We start from the raw sequence: 15,478 nt of genomic DNA, 5'->3' as shown, positions 1-15,478 counted from the left end.
AACATAATATTTGCTTGTTATCTAAACTCTCTCAAAAAAATGCTTTATATCAAACCTACAAGCATAATTCTTGTTTCAAGTTAAACAGTAGATTTGTATCTTTCAACTACAGGTTCAAGAGTTTAAGGCTCATATTGATTTGATCTTTAAAAACATGATTTATTTCATTTCCACCAAAAATTAAACGTAAAACTGTAAAACGTTTCAAGTATTAAAAGATATCTACCAGTGATTTCTTCATAAAAATTTAAAGAAGGAAAGTGCCATATATACTCTTCAAAATAAAGCAAAAAAAGTGTATGTCACCGACCTTTCATAAAAGTTATGAGTAATTTTCATGCTTTTTTTTCTCGTTCGTTTTGAAGAAAAGAGTTGTCTTTTTTCAGATCATTGCATCTGACGTCATAGTACAAACTTTCCTTGCTGGCGCATTATTTCAAAAAAGAAATCGCAAATTGGACGTTTGAAACCCACATTCAAATTTCCAAGAATACAACTATATTCACCTACTTTATTATCCGGTAATATCAAAAATGAATACTAGAGATTAAGCATGTATCAGTTGCATATCTTTATGATGTTCTTGCCGCACAATATAAACCTTAAGAAACACCATCCGTCGGAATGGAAAATTGTTTGAAATAACCTTTCACGCCGCTTTTGTATTGAAAGTCTGTATTTGTCCTCTGTCCCACATAAGCAAAATTATTGAAAAATAAAAATAGAAATGAAAGATGGCACTGTTTAACTTACAGAGTATTTGAATATACCAGACTAGATGTGCTTGTTTCTTTTTTGCGTCAATTTCTGAAGTTTGCCGTAATGAACTCATTCGGTACTGTTGAAAGACGGACATACGAAAGCATGGACGGAGTTCTTTATACCATTATTTTTCCCGACTAAAACGAACATTTAGAAATTATTGCATCGAGTTTGTCAATTCATTATTTTAGAATATTTAACATGTTTAAGATATAACTAAGGAAATTAAGATTATAGGTATAATATATGAATGAAAATTTTGATTCTAAAACGTTATACATCCATCTTAAAATACAATCCTTTTATTACTACCTCATGTGTTTTCAATAAACGAGACAGTAAATATAAAATAAAAAAAGTTTTTGATTCAAATATAAATTTAGATATAATTTTCCGTTGAAAACTACAAAGTAAGATACTCCAACAGGATAAAATATAATAAATCTAAATTGCTCATTTTAGAAATTAAAACAAAGAAAAAGTTGTTGCCGGCATTGAAAATCGAAATTTGTTTTCAATCTTTCCGGTCACAGTTGTAGCTAAATGAAAGGGAGTGATTTTATGTAAGATGTTATTCTTGGAGCAATTGTTTTTGTCATAAGTTAAATTTACAACAATTTAGTTTTAAACACAGACAATTTTGATTTTAATTCACATTGATTTCGCTGAGTATTAGTTTTATTAATATTTTTTGCCTTACAGCTAATTTCCTAATGCATGTACGGTAAAACTTTGGTTGGCTTCCTTGCTTTGTTTGTATAAATATTTACTCAAGCTCTGTAATTAAGATTGATATCTTTATATATAGGTATGTAAACCTGTATATATACTATTTAATTGAATTGGACGTTATCAAAATATAATTATACAAAATATACAAACAAAGCAAGCAGGCAAACCAACGTGTTGGTCTACATACATTAGGAAATTAGCTGTAAGCTTCAGTGAGATTCGACAATATGTTTATCATTTCTCCTAAAGACAATTTGAAATGAAACAAATGACAAACAAAAATTACCCTTTGTCATCATTTTATTTTTACTATAAGATTTTGTCAAAATAAGCAGTATAAATAAATTTCATTGCAAGATCGGACATTATTGTACGAGAATCATTCAGACATCAGTTACATGCATATGTTGCCAGTATGTCAAAACTTTTAGGAATAATTGATTATCGGCCTAACCTTGTGAATACTCAATTTTCTAAAACTTTTTTTAAATTGACACTAACATTAGAAGGATCATTACATAAGGAACATGTTTACTAAGTTTTAAGTTGATACACATTGATGTAAGTTGATATAAGTTGTAGGAGTTCCAATTTCGTCCAAAACTACCTTGACCAAAAACTGTAGCCAAAAACTTTAACCTAAAGCGGGACAGACGGACGAACGAACGGACGCACAGACCAGAAAACATAAAGCCCATAAATCGGGAATAAAAAAACAAACTTTCACCTAACCTGTACACAATCGGCGGACAAACTCTACACAAGTGAAGAAGAAAAAAATAAAATGCAGATCGATGCGAATATTTATGACAAAATCTACGCATGTGAAAGAATAAAAAAAATGAAATGCAGAACGGCGCAAATGCAAAAAGTCGAGATCAACATTTATATTTTATCATTTTTATTAGAACGAAGGTTAAATATAGTGTAGTATCGTATGTGTCCATTTGTGTCTAATTTCACAGGATAATAAAGTAGAGTGACGCATAATAGTTCCTCTTTTCTTGGGAGACGTAGCGTACCTACGTAGCGTACACATGTTGGAATCCGAGAAAAACGCGAAATAGGACGTTTCGATTTGACGGTTTTTCATTGCTAGAAACAACGTCATAGAGCTTTTATGTCACTACCAAGTTGCGTTTGCTGATGCGCATAAACAATAGGCTGTTTGGTCTTTAAAACATTTTAACCCGCTTTATTTGTTTAACGAAACCTTAGTTTAGTGTTTGTTGTTTGTTGATGTGATTCATAAGTGTTTTTCGTTTCTCAGGTTTTTTTTATGTAAATTAGATCGTTGGTTTGTCGGTTTGAATGGTTTAAACTAGTCATGTGTGGTGTTCTTTGTAGCTTGCTGTTCTGTGTGAGCTAGGGCTACGTGTAGAAGATCGTACTCTGACCTTTACAAGTTTACTATTAAAAATTATGACTTGGATTGAGAGATTCATTAGAATTATTGTTTCATGTTAGGGTGAACGTTTAAACCTGCTGCATTTGTTTGCACCTGTTCTGAGTCAGAAATCTGGTGTTCAGTAATTTTTGTTTGTTGATGTAGTTCATAATTAGATCAAAGGTCCAGGCTTATAATTTCAGAACTATTCAGTTTAAGGGAGCATCGAGGACCCAAAATTCCAAAAAAGTTGAGCCTAATAGGGTTAAGGTTTAGGTAATCTATGTTTTGGATGAGAAAAATCCTTAGTATTTTTGAAAATAGGAAATTCACAAACATGACCAAATTAGTGTTATTCATGTCAAAACCGAAGTGCTGACTACTGGGCTGGTGATACCCTCGGTTAGGAAACGTCTACCAGCAGTGGCATCAAGCCAGTGGTGGAAATAGTTATCAAAGGTCCCAAGCTTATCATTAATACGCCAGACGCTCGTTTTTTTCTACACAAGACTCATCAATGACGCTCAGATAAAAATAGTTATAGAGCCAAACAAGTACAAAGATGCAGCGTATTGAGGACCCTAAATTCTCAAAGGTTGTGCCAAATACGGCAAAGGTAATCATACGTGTTTCTCTTTTATGTATATATATATATATTACACCGTTGGTTTTCCGGTTTGAATGGTTTAAACTAGTCATGTTTTGCGTCCTTCATAGCTTGCTGTTCAGTGTGAGCCAGGCCGGGCTGCGTGTTGAAGAACGTACTTTGATTTTTGAAGGTTTACTTTTACAAAATTTGACTTGGATGGAGAGTTTTCTTCTTTAAAGTTCTAGCGATCCTTCAATTATTACAGTTTATTCGCCGGTAGAGTTGTCTCATTGAAACGCATACCACATCTTCTTATATCTATTGATGTAATCATTTTACGAACAGTTTGTGGGTTTATCCTAGTTTTGTAGATACAAACCTGAGCAACATAGGATAATCTTAATATTCCTTTAGCTTACACATTTGGTATAATATTGTAGACAAAAGGAAGTTATCAATCTGAAAAGCTGCCAACACAAATGGGGCCTAAGAAAACACCACAAGTCGAAGGAAGACAGATAAATAAACAATGAACGTTGTATATGTGCAATACTAACCTTTTAATAAAGTATACTATTTGAAATTCAAATTTATTGAAACAAAGCAAGTATTCAGCAGTAAATAAATGCACAAGTGATGTATTTCTATAGATATGTGAAAATACTACTAAGATAATATAGGGGTTTATGTCATACAAAAGAAATTATTAAAATAATGTAATGTATGACATGTATTCGTCTATCTTTCTCAGATAAGCTCACTTGAGTATTAAATAAATGTCATATTGAATGTTTCAAAGACTTTGTAGGTCCCTTAGTGCGTACTCAGTCTTAAACAGTAATAAAACGTGATGTTCAAATAGTCCTTTAAATTCTAACTTTTTTTTTCTTTTAGTTTCAAACAAAAACCAAAAAAAAATCATCAATTTATTGCAAAGTGTGACAGAATTGTAGGAGAAAAGACAAATAAACATGACATTAGTTTCAGATCTGAAATATATATTTTTAGATACATTCACAACGGAAACCTTTCTCTTTTATTTCGAGGACATCTTTTATTTCAAAAATAACAATGTTGTATTCAGCTTGAGTCTAGAGGCAATAAATCATTGCTAACGATGTGAATCACTATCAAAGGTACCTGGCTGATAATATGATAAAATTGAGATGTACACAGAATATACCGTTTCACTAAGCGTTTTGATATGTGCTATTTCATAAAATCAATTATTCGCTAATTATTATAAATTATTTATATCAATAATGACCGTTCTTACAAATTCAAATAACGTTAAAAAATGGATTGCATAAGCCTTTTTTTAATTGTATTTTAAAGAAATGTTTCATAGTCATGTATGACATCTAAATCTAATTTCAAACATCAGGCTCAATACCTTTTTGATTGGGGAAGTTACTATTGTTTGAACTAGGCACAATTAAACGTCGTAAATACATTGAACATGTGTTGCAATATTTAGTAGTATTATATTTGAAGAAAAAGCAATTAGAGCAAAACCAACACTTACATGGATTTCTTATTTGCTGAAAAGATACACATTGATAACAAAGAAACTAAATATGTTTTTGTTAGAATATCTACATATGGTGAAATTATTGTACATTGAAATTGTTAATCATTTTCTACTTGCAAACAACAAAGTGAAAAGAAAGTATACAAAGAACGAGTACAATGTTCGGTTATATGTGCTATATTTGAATCGCCAGGACAAAGAAGTGATGACTGGTACTAAATGTCCTTAATTCTTGTCTTTCCCTGTAAAACACAAAACAATTAGATAGAACATCTAAGTATCATCCAATGTTTTATTTTAAGTTTTTACTAAATGTTTAAATGTAATCATATTCACTAACTAAACAATTGTTTTTCTGATTTAATCGTTAACAATATTTAGTATGCATTATGAATGTGAACGATTTAGTCTGGTTTAAAGTTTGATAACATTTTCTTATATTTTTACAAAACAATGTTGTACCACATTTTAGTATCCATGATCAACTTAACATGGATAATTTATAATCTATACAGTAAATTTATTTAACTCTTTTTGGTCTTTACATCAACTAAAAAGACTGAAACCTAAAGGGTATAGTCTTGTTACGATTTTAGAGTATTTTGTAGATATTTTCTTGTTCATGTTGTTGTTGACACAGTACTGTTCATGCATTTTCTAGCAGGCAATCAAGAACTGTTCCCTATGTTTTAGACCAATACGTGTTGTGTTGTGTAACGTAAAACTACTGAAATGACTGAACAAAGACTGGACAAGTCTTAAGTAATCAAAACAAAAAAATAACTTGATAACTCAACAATAGAGTCAAAATATACCGACTGGAGATTCAAACTTATTAATCGACAGTAAACTGACAACGCCATAGCAAAACAAGAAAAAAAAAGAGAAAAAAACAAACAACAGTACACAATATGAGACAAAGACAATGTTTGTTGTCGTCCTTCCTTGATAAATATCTGTTTGATTTTGTTCTGATTGAGATTGTGACATGGAGTGACTGCTTTACCCTTATTTTGACAGTTTCATCTAGTATAACTGGTTTGTTCACGCATCGTTGTCATATAGGGGAATTCGATGACACTGTCATACAAATGAGAGGTTGAGAGCCAAGGAACCAGGTTCAATCTACTATTTTATACATACCTGAATGCCGGTACCAGGTCAGGGATATTATAGTTGTTGTCCATTCGTTTAAGATGTTTTTTTATTTTTTTATTTTGCTATTTGGTCAGGGACTTTCCGTTTTGAATTTTCCTCGGAGTTTAGAATTTTATGGATTTTTTTCATACATGTTTGTCGGGAACGAACAAGTAATGTCACAGCAACAACAAAAACTAAAGACGGTTCGTTTTATGAAGTTTTTAAGTTAATTTGTATTGTATTGGAGACTATTGTTTGTCTTTCCTTACAAGTGCCTTGACGACCGATTCTTGACTGTCTTAAATGTGTCTCAATCAGTCATGACATATTCTTGACTTTCTTGATACTGTCTGAATATACATGTATCTCGACACATTGTTGACAGTCTTAAACACCTGTGGACACTATCTCAACAGTATAAATTGAACAAACACATTCTTCCCTGTTTACGACTTTCTATTGCTGTTACTATGTGCTTATTTTTATTAATCGTTAAAACTAATGATTATTTTTGTATAGTAAAATACCCTTTGGGTACACCTAAGTGGAAATATCCGAATGACCCCCAATTTAGTTTTATTTTGATTTATTTTTTTATAAACATTTATAATTTTTTTTCACCTGGAATATATGTCACAACTACTGACAAACAGCATTTATATTTTTTGCCGTTTGAAAAACTGGCAGTCAAATTTGCTTTACTAAAATGGGTTACTTGAGACATGTTTCTGTTACATTTAGAAATTGACAATGAGGGTCGGTTGATAACAAAACTTTACGACAAAAGAGATGATTTTTCAAAATGTGACCATCGTTTTGATCCTACAATTCATTTTGGGCATGTGTGTGGCTGTAAAAAGGGGGGAGGAGGGCTTTCGTTTGGGACAAAGAATTTGTTCCCATCTAGATTCCAAATCTTATTCATTTTTTTAAGAACAACCAAAATCATACTTTTTTTCAAAATTGAGTATTGAATTTCATAATTATATTTAATCAAAACTAAATCTTTATGAGAATTTCTTCCTGATTTTTTTTCTCAAGATTTCTTCAAACAAAAAATATGTTAAGATCTATATTATGCCTTTCGTTTGAGATCCATTTCATAGGACCAATGATTTCTATAGAAATCATTGATGGGACCCTTTATAAATACAGTTTTCTATTATTCCTGCAGAAGATAATAATTTTTGAGAAATTATTCAATTTCTTTTAATGTTTAAATATTTCACTTCATAATTTTGATGAAGAAAGTCTATTTCAATTCATTATTTAAATGATGAATTTCATTTTCATCTATCAACAAACTTTTCATATTGCAGTGACTTGGTCAGTCAACTGATAAGTTACATGGCTGATTACAGGTAAACCAGTAATTTGCAATATGACAGTTGCGTGTACCATGGGGTGTGAAATACCTTACTTTTATGGGGAACACCCTTTCCACGTGTAATACTTCATATATATTGCAAAATATGAAATTACACAAATTTTTAATCAAGAAAAATTAGGATACAATATTACTTTGCTATTTATGAAAAACACATTTTGGTAAAATAATTGTTTACCTTTAACATTTAATATGATGCATGTGAAAGGAAATATGTCTACAGTATCATTGGTTTTAATCATTTAGAAATTATTTATCAGAATCAGGAATACAAATTTTTATTTATTTAAAAACCTACATTTAAAGTGTTTTATATCAGCATATCCACATTTTAATAGTTAATATGTTAGATTTCATAGCTATATTTGTTCGGTAATAAATATTTATATACCCAAATTTTCAATTATTTTTTATGTCCAAGTTTTGTTTTTTATTGTAACAATTGTAACAACAGTATAGCATAAAAAGAAAAATAAAGATACATTAGATGTATGTTTCATTATAATACTTTATTCTGATTGGCTAGCTGCACATCACATGTTATTCCTTCAGCAATTGCATTACTCAATAAAACTCATCATTTATGATAACACGTGGTCCCACAATAAAGTGCACAGTTGATTAAATAAAAAATTATAAAATTCGTGTTTTCATTATCATAGCTAAAAAAATGTAATTATAACTATTGAATGCTTCTTTTTGTAACTAAATAGGGTTGTACAAGCGTTGACCGTGCGCACATTTTAAGAATGAAGCGCTTCTGCGCTTCATGCAAAATGTACTTCACATATTTAAAGACAGTATTCAAATGTCAAGAATTTGTCAAGACTATACTCAGAATGTAGAGAAATAGATTTCATACATATTTAATGTAAATGAGAATTGGTCAAGAAAAATCAAGACACAAGTCATACTTTGGAGAATGTCGAGTAAGATTCATGCAAATTAAGACAAAAAATGTTTTTTTTGTTGTGTGAACTATATGGATATAAGATTGATTTAGTCGACCCCTCAATTGTTTTTGTTACGATATATAGTTCATTATTTTGAAACAAATTACCTTATATATCTTTTTCGATCTATTCACCGACCTTTTCTGTTCCTATTATATTTGCTGTTATCGTTTGCATTCTTACCATTTCCTTTGTTTCCACTTCCTAGTATCAAGCCAAGTTTCTTTCCAAAAATCTTGCCAAGTTTCCTTCCAAGGCCTATGGCATTTCCTATTCTTCCTTCTTGTGTATCTTTATTTTTTTCTTCATACGAATTACCAATATCGCTAGTGTCATTTGCCTTGTTACCATTTTCGTTGTTTCCATTTCCAAGAATCCAGCCAAGTTTCTTTCCAAGAATCCAGCCAAGTTGCCTTCCAAGAATCTTGCCAAGTTTCCTTCCAAAACCCCTGGAATTTCCTATTCTTTCTATTTTTGTATCTTTATTATTTTCTGCATACGAGTGACCAATGCTGCTGTTGTCGCTTGTATTATTATAATTTCCGTTGTTTCCACTATTAAGATTCCAGTCACATTTACTTCCAAGGCCTTTGGTATTTTCTATTTCGCCGACATGTGTTTCTTTGTTATTTTCTGTATTTGAATTACCAACGTTGCTGTTGCCGTTTCCATTGTTATCATTTCCGTTGTTTCCACTTCCAAGGTTCCAGTCACATTTCCTTCCAACGTCTCCGACATTTCCTATATCTCCTACTTTTGTTTTTTTATTATTTTCTTCATACGAATTACCAACGTTGCTGTAGTAGTTTGCATTGTTACCATTTCCGTTGTTCCAACTTCCAAGGTTCCAGTCACGTTTCCTTATAAAGATTAAGAATAGTAATGTTCATAGGCCGGGTATAAAAGATTCAACTAAGAATTAGTGAAAAGTATCAAATAAATTCCTTGAAAAAAGAATGGGCGAAAGATACCAGATGGACATCAATTTTATATATGTTTCTGGAAAATTTTCCTAAAATTGAATGACAAGTTTTGCAGAAAGTGTAAATGCCAGGAAAATACCCTACTCGGAAGCAATGTCAGATATATTTTTTTTTTTAACAACGATTTATTTTCTATTTCTTATTCAAAAATTAGACAGTGAGTTAAGAAACCAAAGCATTGTAAAACACTACTATCTAGACAAAATCTATCTCTTTTAGGCTTTTATTGTAAAAAAATACATATAACATAAAGAAGAGTTTCATAATTTCTGTTTAAAGCATCAGATTTAAAAACTGATAAAAAAAATCTCAGCTATAAATTGTTCATATTACTCAATTTATTTGAGCGGAGTTTAACCGGTTCGCTTACAATAAACCAGTCCATCTATAGATAGGTGTTGTAGAATAAACTCATCAATGAAGTATCCAGTCATTGTTTTGTCAATTCCTTTGATGACACTGATAGGTGATTAGAAATCAGTTAAGATTATAACAGCAATCATCCTTATCACACACATCTTCAAATAGACTGTCCTTATGCCAATTAAAACGTAAGCTCCGTCCGATCAGTTGAAATAACATTGGTAATACATGCAGAATAAAAACTAATACAACTTTGGTATTACCTGAGATAATTCATTAGGGAATTAATGGCGAAGTCATCACTGTCACCATTTATTTCTCCAAGATCTGCATTTCCGTTTCGAATACTCAGTCCTTAAATTTTTACCAAAAAAATGTATTTGGTATTAGTTTTTTTGAAAAATGTAAAACAAGTTAGAAGTTCTGCAAAAATTTGTGTAATGAAGGGTTCACACATTGCCGATTATTGCTCCCGTTAGAGATCAGACAGCGATACGACGCGAAAAGTGAAAAGTCGGTTTACTATCCTCAATTATCTGGAATGTCCTATCATTGTCAGACGTCTGTCTGTCGTTTTAGTTCGTAACAGATTCCTACGGGTGGAGAAGGGTCCGAATTGTTCGGCGAAGCACCCTGACAGTTAGGTGCGTCCCGTATCATTTGGGGAAACTTAGCCGATTTTGTGTAGTCGTAATACAATCGTGCTTATGTCGTGACAGATTCTGCTGTATCGGATCAAAATCCTAACAATTGCTGTTTTTCTGCCGATTGATCCAGATTGCATCCAAATCTTGTCGATTGCGAACCGTTTTTGCCCAAACCTTTCTGGAACAGTTCCGTTATTAATACGAAATTTGTCAATGATACCCACGTCAGAGTCCCGACAATTACAGAATACAATACGACTGAGACCAGACAAAGCCGTTTGCAATGTGATAGAGCGGACCGTGATAAGATTACGTTCCGACAGTACCTGATCATCCCGAGTTTACCCACAGTTTTAGAACGGATACTTTCCGTGAGCATCGGTTAACTGTCTGGTCACTGTCTGATATTTATCGGATTACATTCGGTACAATCGGGACGCAGTCGTGACAGATTCGGTCTAATTTTACCAGGTGAAATATACAAATTGGATTAGACGCGGATTGAGAACGGGATTATCGGGATAAATTTGCTTGGAAACGGTTGAATATCGACGCTTCCTGAAAAATATACGATTGTTGTCGTGATTAAATTATTGGTTTTACAAATTTTAATTAAAGTTTATGTTTCTATCACGATTCACAGGTTCTTGATCAGACTTTTGACAAACTTTAATTGGGAATGTGTGACCCCAGCTTAAGAGTAGTAATTTTGTTTTGTCATTAAAACACACACTAAAACTCTTCTGAAGTGTCACAGGGCTTTAGTGATTGACATTGCTCACATTAGTAAATATTTAGTAACATTTCCAAACCATATAATTCTAATTGTTATTCTGTAAAATCTTACAAAAAAAAAATGAACTCAAGTCTTATCATATAACTCATACATGTGTTAATCCCTAATGCTTTTGTAAAGAATAAATAATACCTTAATATGATTACATTGTAAATTAACCGTGTAACTACTTTGTGTTATGTTTCTAAAAACTGTTTGTATTACAGTTTGGTATACGTATTAACATAATATTCTTACCACATACTGCCATGAACAGACAGCTAAATATGATTATAGCCTTCATTATTACTAGCTTTCTGAAATAGAAAAAAAGTACAATATAGTATTACTTTGCCATTGAGATTGCATGTTATCTAAACACAAATGAAAAAAATGTGTAGTGCTTTTTGATTCGTATATGTCGTGAAATTCATATGACTGTTAAAACATGTTATTTTAGAATAATTTAATTTTGGATGTAACACGTCTTCTGATTGGCTGACGTTATTTTGTTATGAGCCCATAGACATAATTTAGTCATGTGACCGTGACGTCATAAACGTTTTTTCATAGTTTTCTATGGTTTTAAATGGAAATCAGAATTAAATTATAAGAAATGACTGTAATATTGTTTCGGTCTATTCGAAATAACGTAAATAATGTGGTGCACACTGTTAAATAACCCGTTACACGCTTTAGTCAGTGTGCACCAATTTTTTTATGGTATTTCTTCATAGACAGAAAGAAATATTACAGTCATTCCTTAAATATATGTGCAAGTTCGTATACAACACTACACGAAATTCCGGTTTTGAAGAGGTATGCAAATGATTAGTAAATGTATTCAGATACCGACAGTTACATATATTTACAAACCGCTGCATTTAGTTTTTCATGTCTTTACATGTTGTAAATATCAACATTTCTTGTGATATACCCTTATAGGGGGTTATAAGAGACCGCGGTTTATAGAATAAATTAACACATAAGCAACAAACTCATCATAGATACCAGGATTAAAATCTTATATTTACGCCAGATTCGCGTTTCGTCTACAAAAGACTTATCCGTGACTCTCAATTAAAATATGTTAAACAGGCCAAATAAAGTACGAAGTTGAAGAGTATTAAAGATAAAAAAAAATCTTAAAAGTTTTGCCATACACAGCTAAGGTAATCTATTCCTGAGGTATAAAAGCCTTAGTAATTTAAAATATAAAGTTCTCTTAACAGTCAATTTATAACCAATGATAAATCACGTCAACACAAAAGTGCTGACCACTGGGCTAGTGAGACCCCCGGGGAATTAAAACTCCACCAGTAGTGGCTTCGACCAAGCGCTTGTAAATAAACTCATGATAGATTCCAGGATTGAAATTTTATATTAACTCCAGACGCGCGTTTTTTCTACAAAAGAATATTTCGTGACTCGAATAAAAAATTGTTAAAAAGGCCAAATCATTTTTAAAGTTAACAATCTGTATATATTTATAACCATCTGAAAACAATCGCAAACTTATGTATTTGTATTACTCTAAAATGGAAATCTTTGTCATATATTTTTCTAAGTCGTAAACTCATCAATTTGTTTCTAGAATAAAATTCATCAGGTAACATTTGTTTTTGTCAAATTAATTATTTGTCTAGGACTATATTTATAATAATTTCTTAAAAAGTTATACGTACAAGAAAATTAACTTACATTTTTGTTTGGACTGACTGAGCTTCAATTGTTAAACTACATATTCAGATGTTTATATTTACCATGTGGTCTGGTTATTATATACAAAATTAACCATAATAATTAAGTCTTTCCACTTTTCTGTGGAAAGACTTATTGTTTTTGTTCTGATTATTATTATTATTAAGTCTTTCCACTTTTCTGTGGAAAGACTTATTGTATTTGTTCTGATTATTATTATTATTATTAAGTCTTTCCACTTTTCTGTGGAAAGACTTATTGTTTTTGTTCTGATTATTATTATTAAGTCTTTCCACTTTTCTGTGGAAAGACTTATTGTATTTGTTCTGATTATTATTATTATTAAGTCTTTCCACTTTTCTGTGGAAAGACTTATTGTTTTTGTTCTGATTATTATTATTATTATTATTATTATTATTATTATTTTTTTTTTTCCGCCAAATTTTGTTCTTGCGATAAATGTTTGCTTCGCAATATGTGGCTTAGATATTTCTCATATTGTATCGTATAGTTTATGCGCTTTTAAATTTCACCCTGCTAAGACGAACAATTTTCTCTGTAAGAGTTATCTCCCTATTCACTGTTTATCATGTGTGTGCATCTCCTTCGTAACAAAAAAAGATAGCGACAAAATTTTTTTTACAAATTGTTCGTTACATCCTCAGAAAATTTTGGCTAATTTGGATCGAAGCGATTCGAAGAAATTTTATAGGAGTTATCTATCTTTACGGAATAAATTTGTCGGTATGTTTTTTTAACTCATAAACCGTTAACCGTATAACCCTGGAATAATTTTATTTGAGTCCCCTGATTCCTAACTTAGAAAATTAGGTCAAGGTCAAAGGTCAAGGTCATATTTTAGATTTTCATATCTCTTTGATTTCCCTATAATTCTTGAATGGTTATAGATACAGAAAATTTAAGCAGTGAAAAATGTTAAATACTTCAAGGGGCAACTTTTTCACATTATGACTATATTGATTTTACCATCATGTAAGGGACATAACTCCCGTCGATGGTTTTTAAAAAGCCATTTTTAGGCAAAACTCTTAAACAAAAGGTCCTTGACCCATAGGGTCTTTTGCAATGACCTTGTAGAGCAATGACCTTGACGAAGGTCACAAGGTCAAAGGTCAAGGTCATCAAATTATGTGGTTTTGGCACTATTTAAACAGTTTTATGTGTGTTTGAATTTCAACCAACCAACCAACCAACCAACCAACCAACCCACCAACCAACCAATCAATCAATCAATCAATCAATCAATGCATGTTTCCGTTTCATGTGTTAAATACGGGATCCAAGATGTTTTTTTTCCCGCTTGTTTAAATTGAGCCTATCCAACGTGTTTAACCAGCCAACGTGTTTAACCAATATGTTTAACCAACGTGTTTAACCAATATGTTTAACCAACGTGTTTAACCAACGTGTTTAACCAACCAACCAACCAACCAATCAACCAACCAATCAATCAATCAATCAATCAATGCATGTTTCCGTTTCATGTGTTAAATACGGGATCCAATTTTGAGCCTATCCAATGTGTTTAACCAACGTGTTTAACCAACCAACCAACCAACCAACCAACCAACCAACCAACCAATCAATGCATGTTTGCGTTTCATGTGTTAAATACGGGATCCAAGATGGTTTTTTTCGCTTGTTTAAATTGAGCCTATCTAACGTGTTTAACCAGCCAACGTGTTTAACCAACGTGTTTAACCAACATGTTTAACCAACCAACCACCCAACCAACCAACCAATCAATCAATCAATCAATCAATCAATGCATGTTTCCGTTTCATGTGTTAAATACGGGATCCAAGATGGTTTTTTTCGCTTGTTTAAATTGAGCCTATCCAACGTGTTTAACCAGCCAACGTGTTTAACCAATATATTTAACCAAGGTGTTAAACCAATATGTTTAACCAACGTGTTTAACCAACGTGTTTAACCAACCAACCAACCAATCAATCAATCAATGCATGTTTCCGTTTCATGTGTTAAATACGGGATCCGAGATGGTTTTTTTTCGTTTGTTAAAATTGAGCCTATCAAACGTGTTTAACCAGCCAACGTGTTTAAACTACGTGTTTAACCGACATGTTTAACCAACGTGTTTAACCAACCAACCAATAAATAAATCAATGCATGTTTCCGTTTCATGTGTTAAATACGGGATCCAAGATGTTTTTTTTTCGCTTGTTTAAATTGAGCCCATCAAACGTGTTTAACCAACGTGTTAAACCAACATGTTTAACCAATGTGTTTAACCAACCAACCAATCAATCACTTAATGTATGTTTCCGTGTCATGCTTTAATACGGGATGCAAGGTCTCTTGAGGTCTTTTTCCCCTTGTTCTAAGTGACCCTATCAAACGTGTTTAATCAACCAACCAACAAACCAACCAACCAACCAATCAATCAACCAACTAATCAATCAATCAATATGTATGACTGTTTATTTATGACAGTTTATTGAAGGAACAAACTCTCAATTATTCAAGAAAATTTTTATTTTATTATT

At 31.7% G+C, this 15,478-nt stretch overlaps 1 protein-coding gene across 1 annotated transcript; it reads right to left on the bottom strand.

The window, feature by feature from the left end:
* Positions 1-4,052: 4,052 nt before the first annotated feature.
* Positions 4,053-12,986, bottom strand: LOC143074515 (uncharacterized). Its single transcript, XM_076249937.1, has 5 exons — positions 12,951-12,986; positions 11,508-11,566; positions 10,091-10,181; positions 8,665-9,341; positions 4,053-5,243 (listed from the first exon to the last, which is right to left on the bottom strand). Exons 2-5 carry the CDS (start codon positions 11,551-11,553, stop codon positions 5,227-5,229), a joined length of 831 nt encoding a protein of 276 aa, XP_076106052.1. The 5' UTR covers positions 11,554-11,566; positions 12,951-12,986; the 3' UTR covers positions 4,053-5,226.
* Positions 12,987-15,478: the final 2,492 nt, after the last annotated feature.

The sequence above is a fragment of the Mytilus galloprovincialis genome, chromosome 5 (assembly GCF_965363235.1).
Source record: "Mytilus galloprovincialis chromosome 5, xbMytGall1.hap1.1, whole genome shotgun sequence".
Classification (NCBI taxonomy): Eukaryota; Metazoa; Mollusca; class Bivalvia; order Mytilida; family Mytilidae; genus Mytilus; species Mytilus galloprovincialis.
Note: the sequence above shows the minus strand (reverse complement) of the source record. Positions and strands in the feature narration are given on the sequence as shown.

Excerpts from the sequence above, each read along its gene's own strand:
- LOC143074515 (XM_076249937.1), bottom strand. The coding sequence starts at position 11,553 with ATGAAGGCTATAATCATATTTAGCTGTCTGTTCATGGCAGTATGTG. Across the intron at positions 10,182-11,507 it reads TCTGTTCATGGCAGTATGTG|GACTGAGTATTCGAAACGGA; the intron begins GTAAGAATATTA and ends TAAAAATTTAAG. Across the intron at positions 9,342-10,090 it reads TCCCTAATGAATTATCTCAG|GAAACGTGACTGGAACCTTG; the intron begins GTAATACCAAAG and ends AATCTTTATAAG.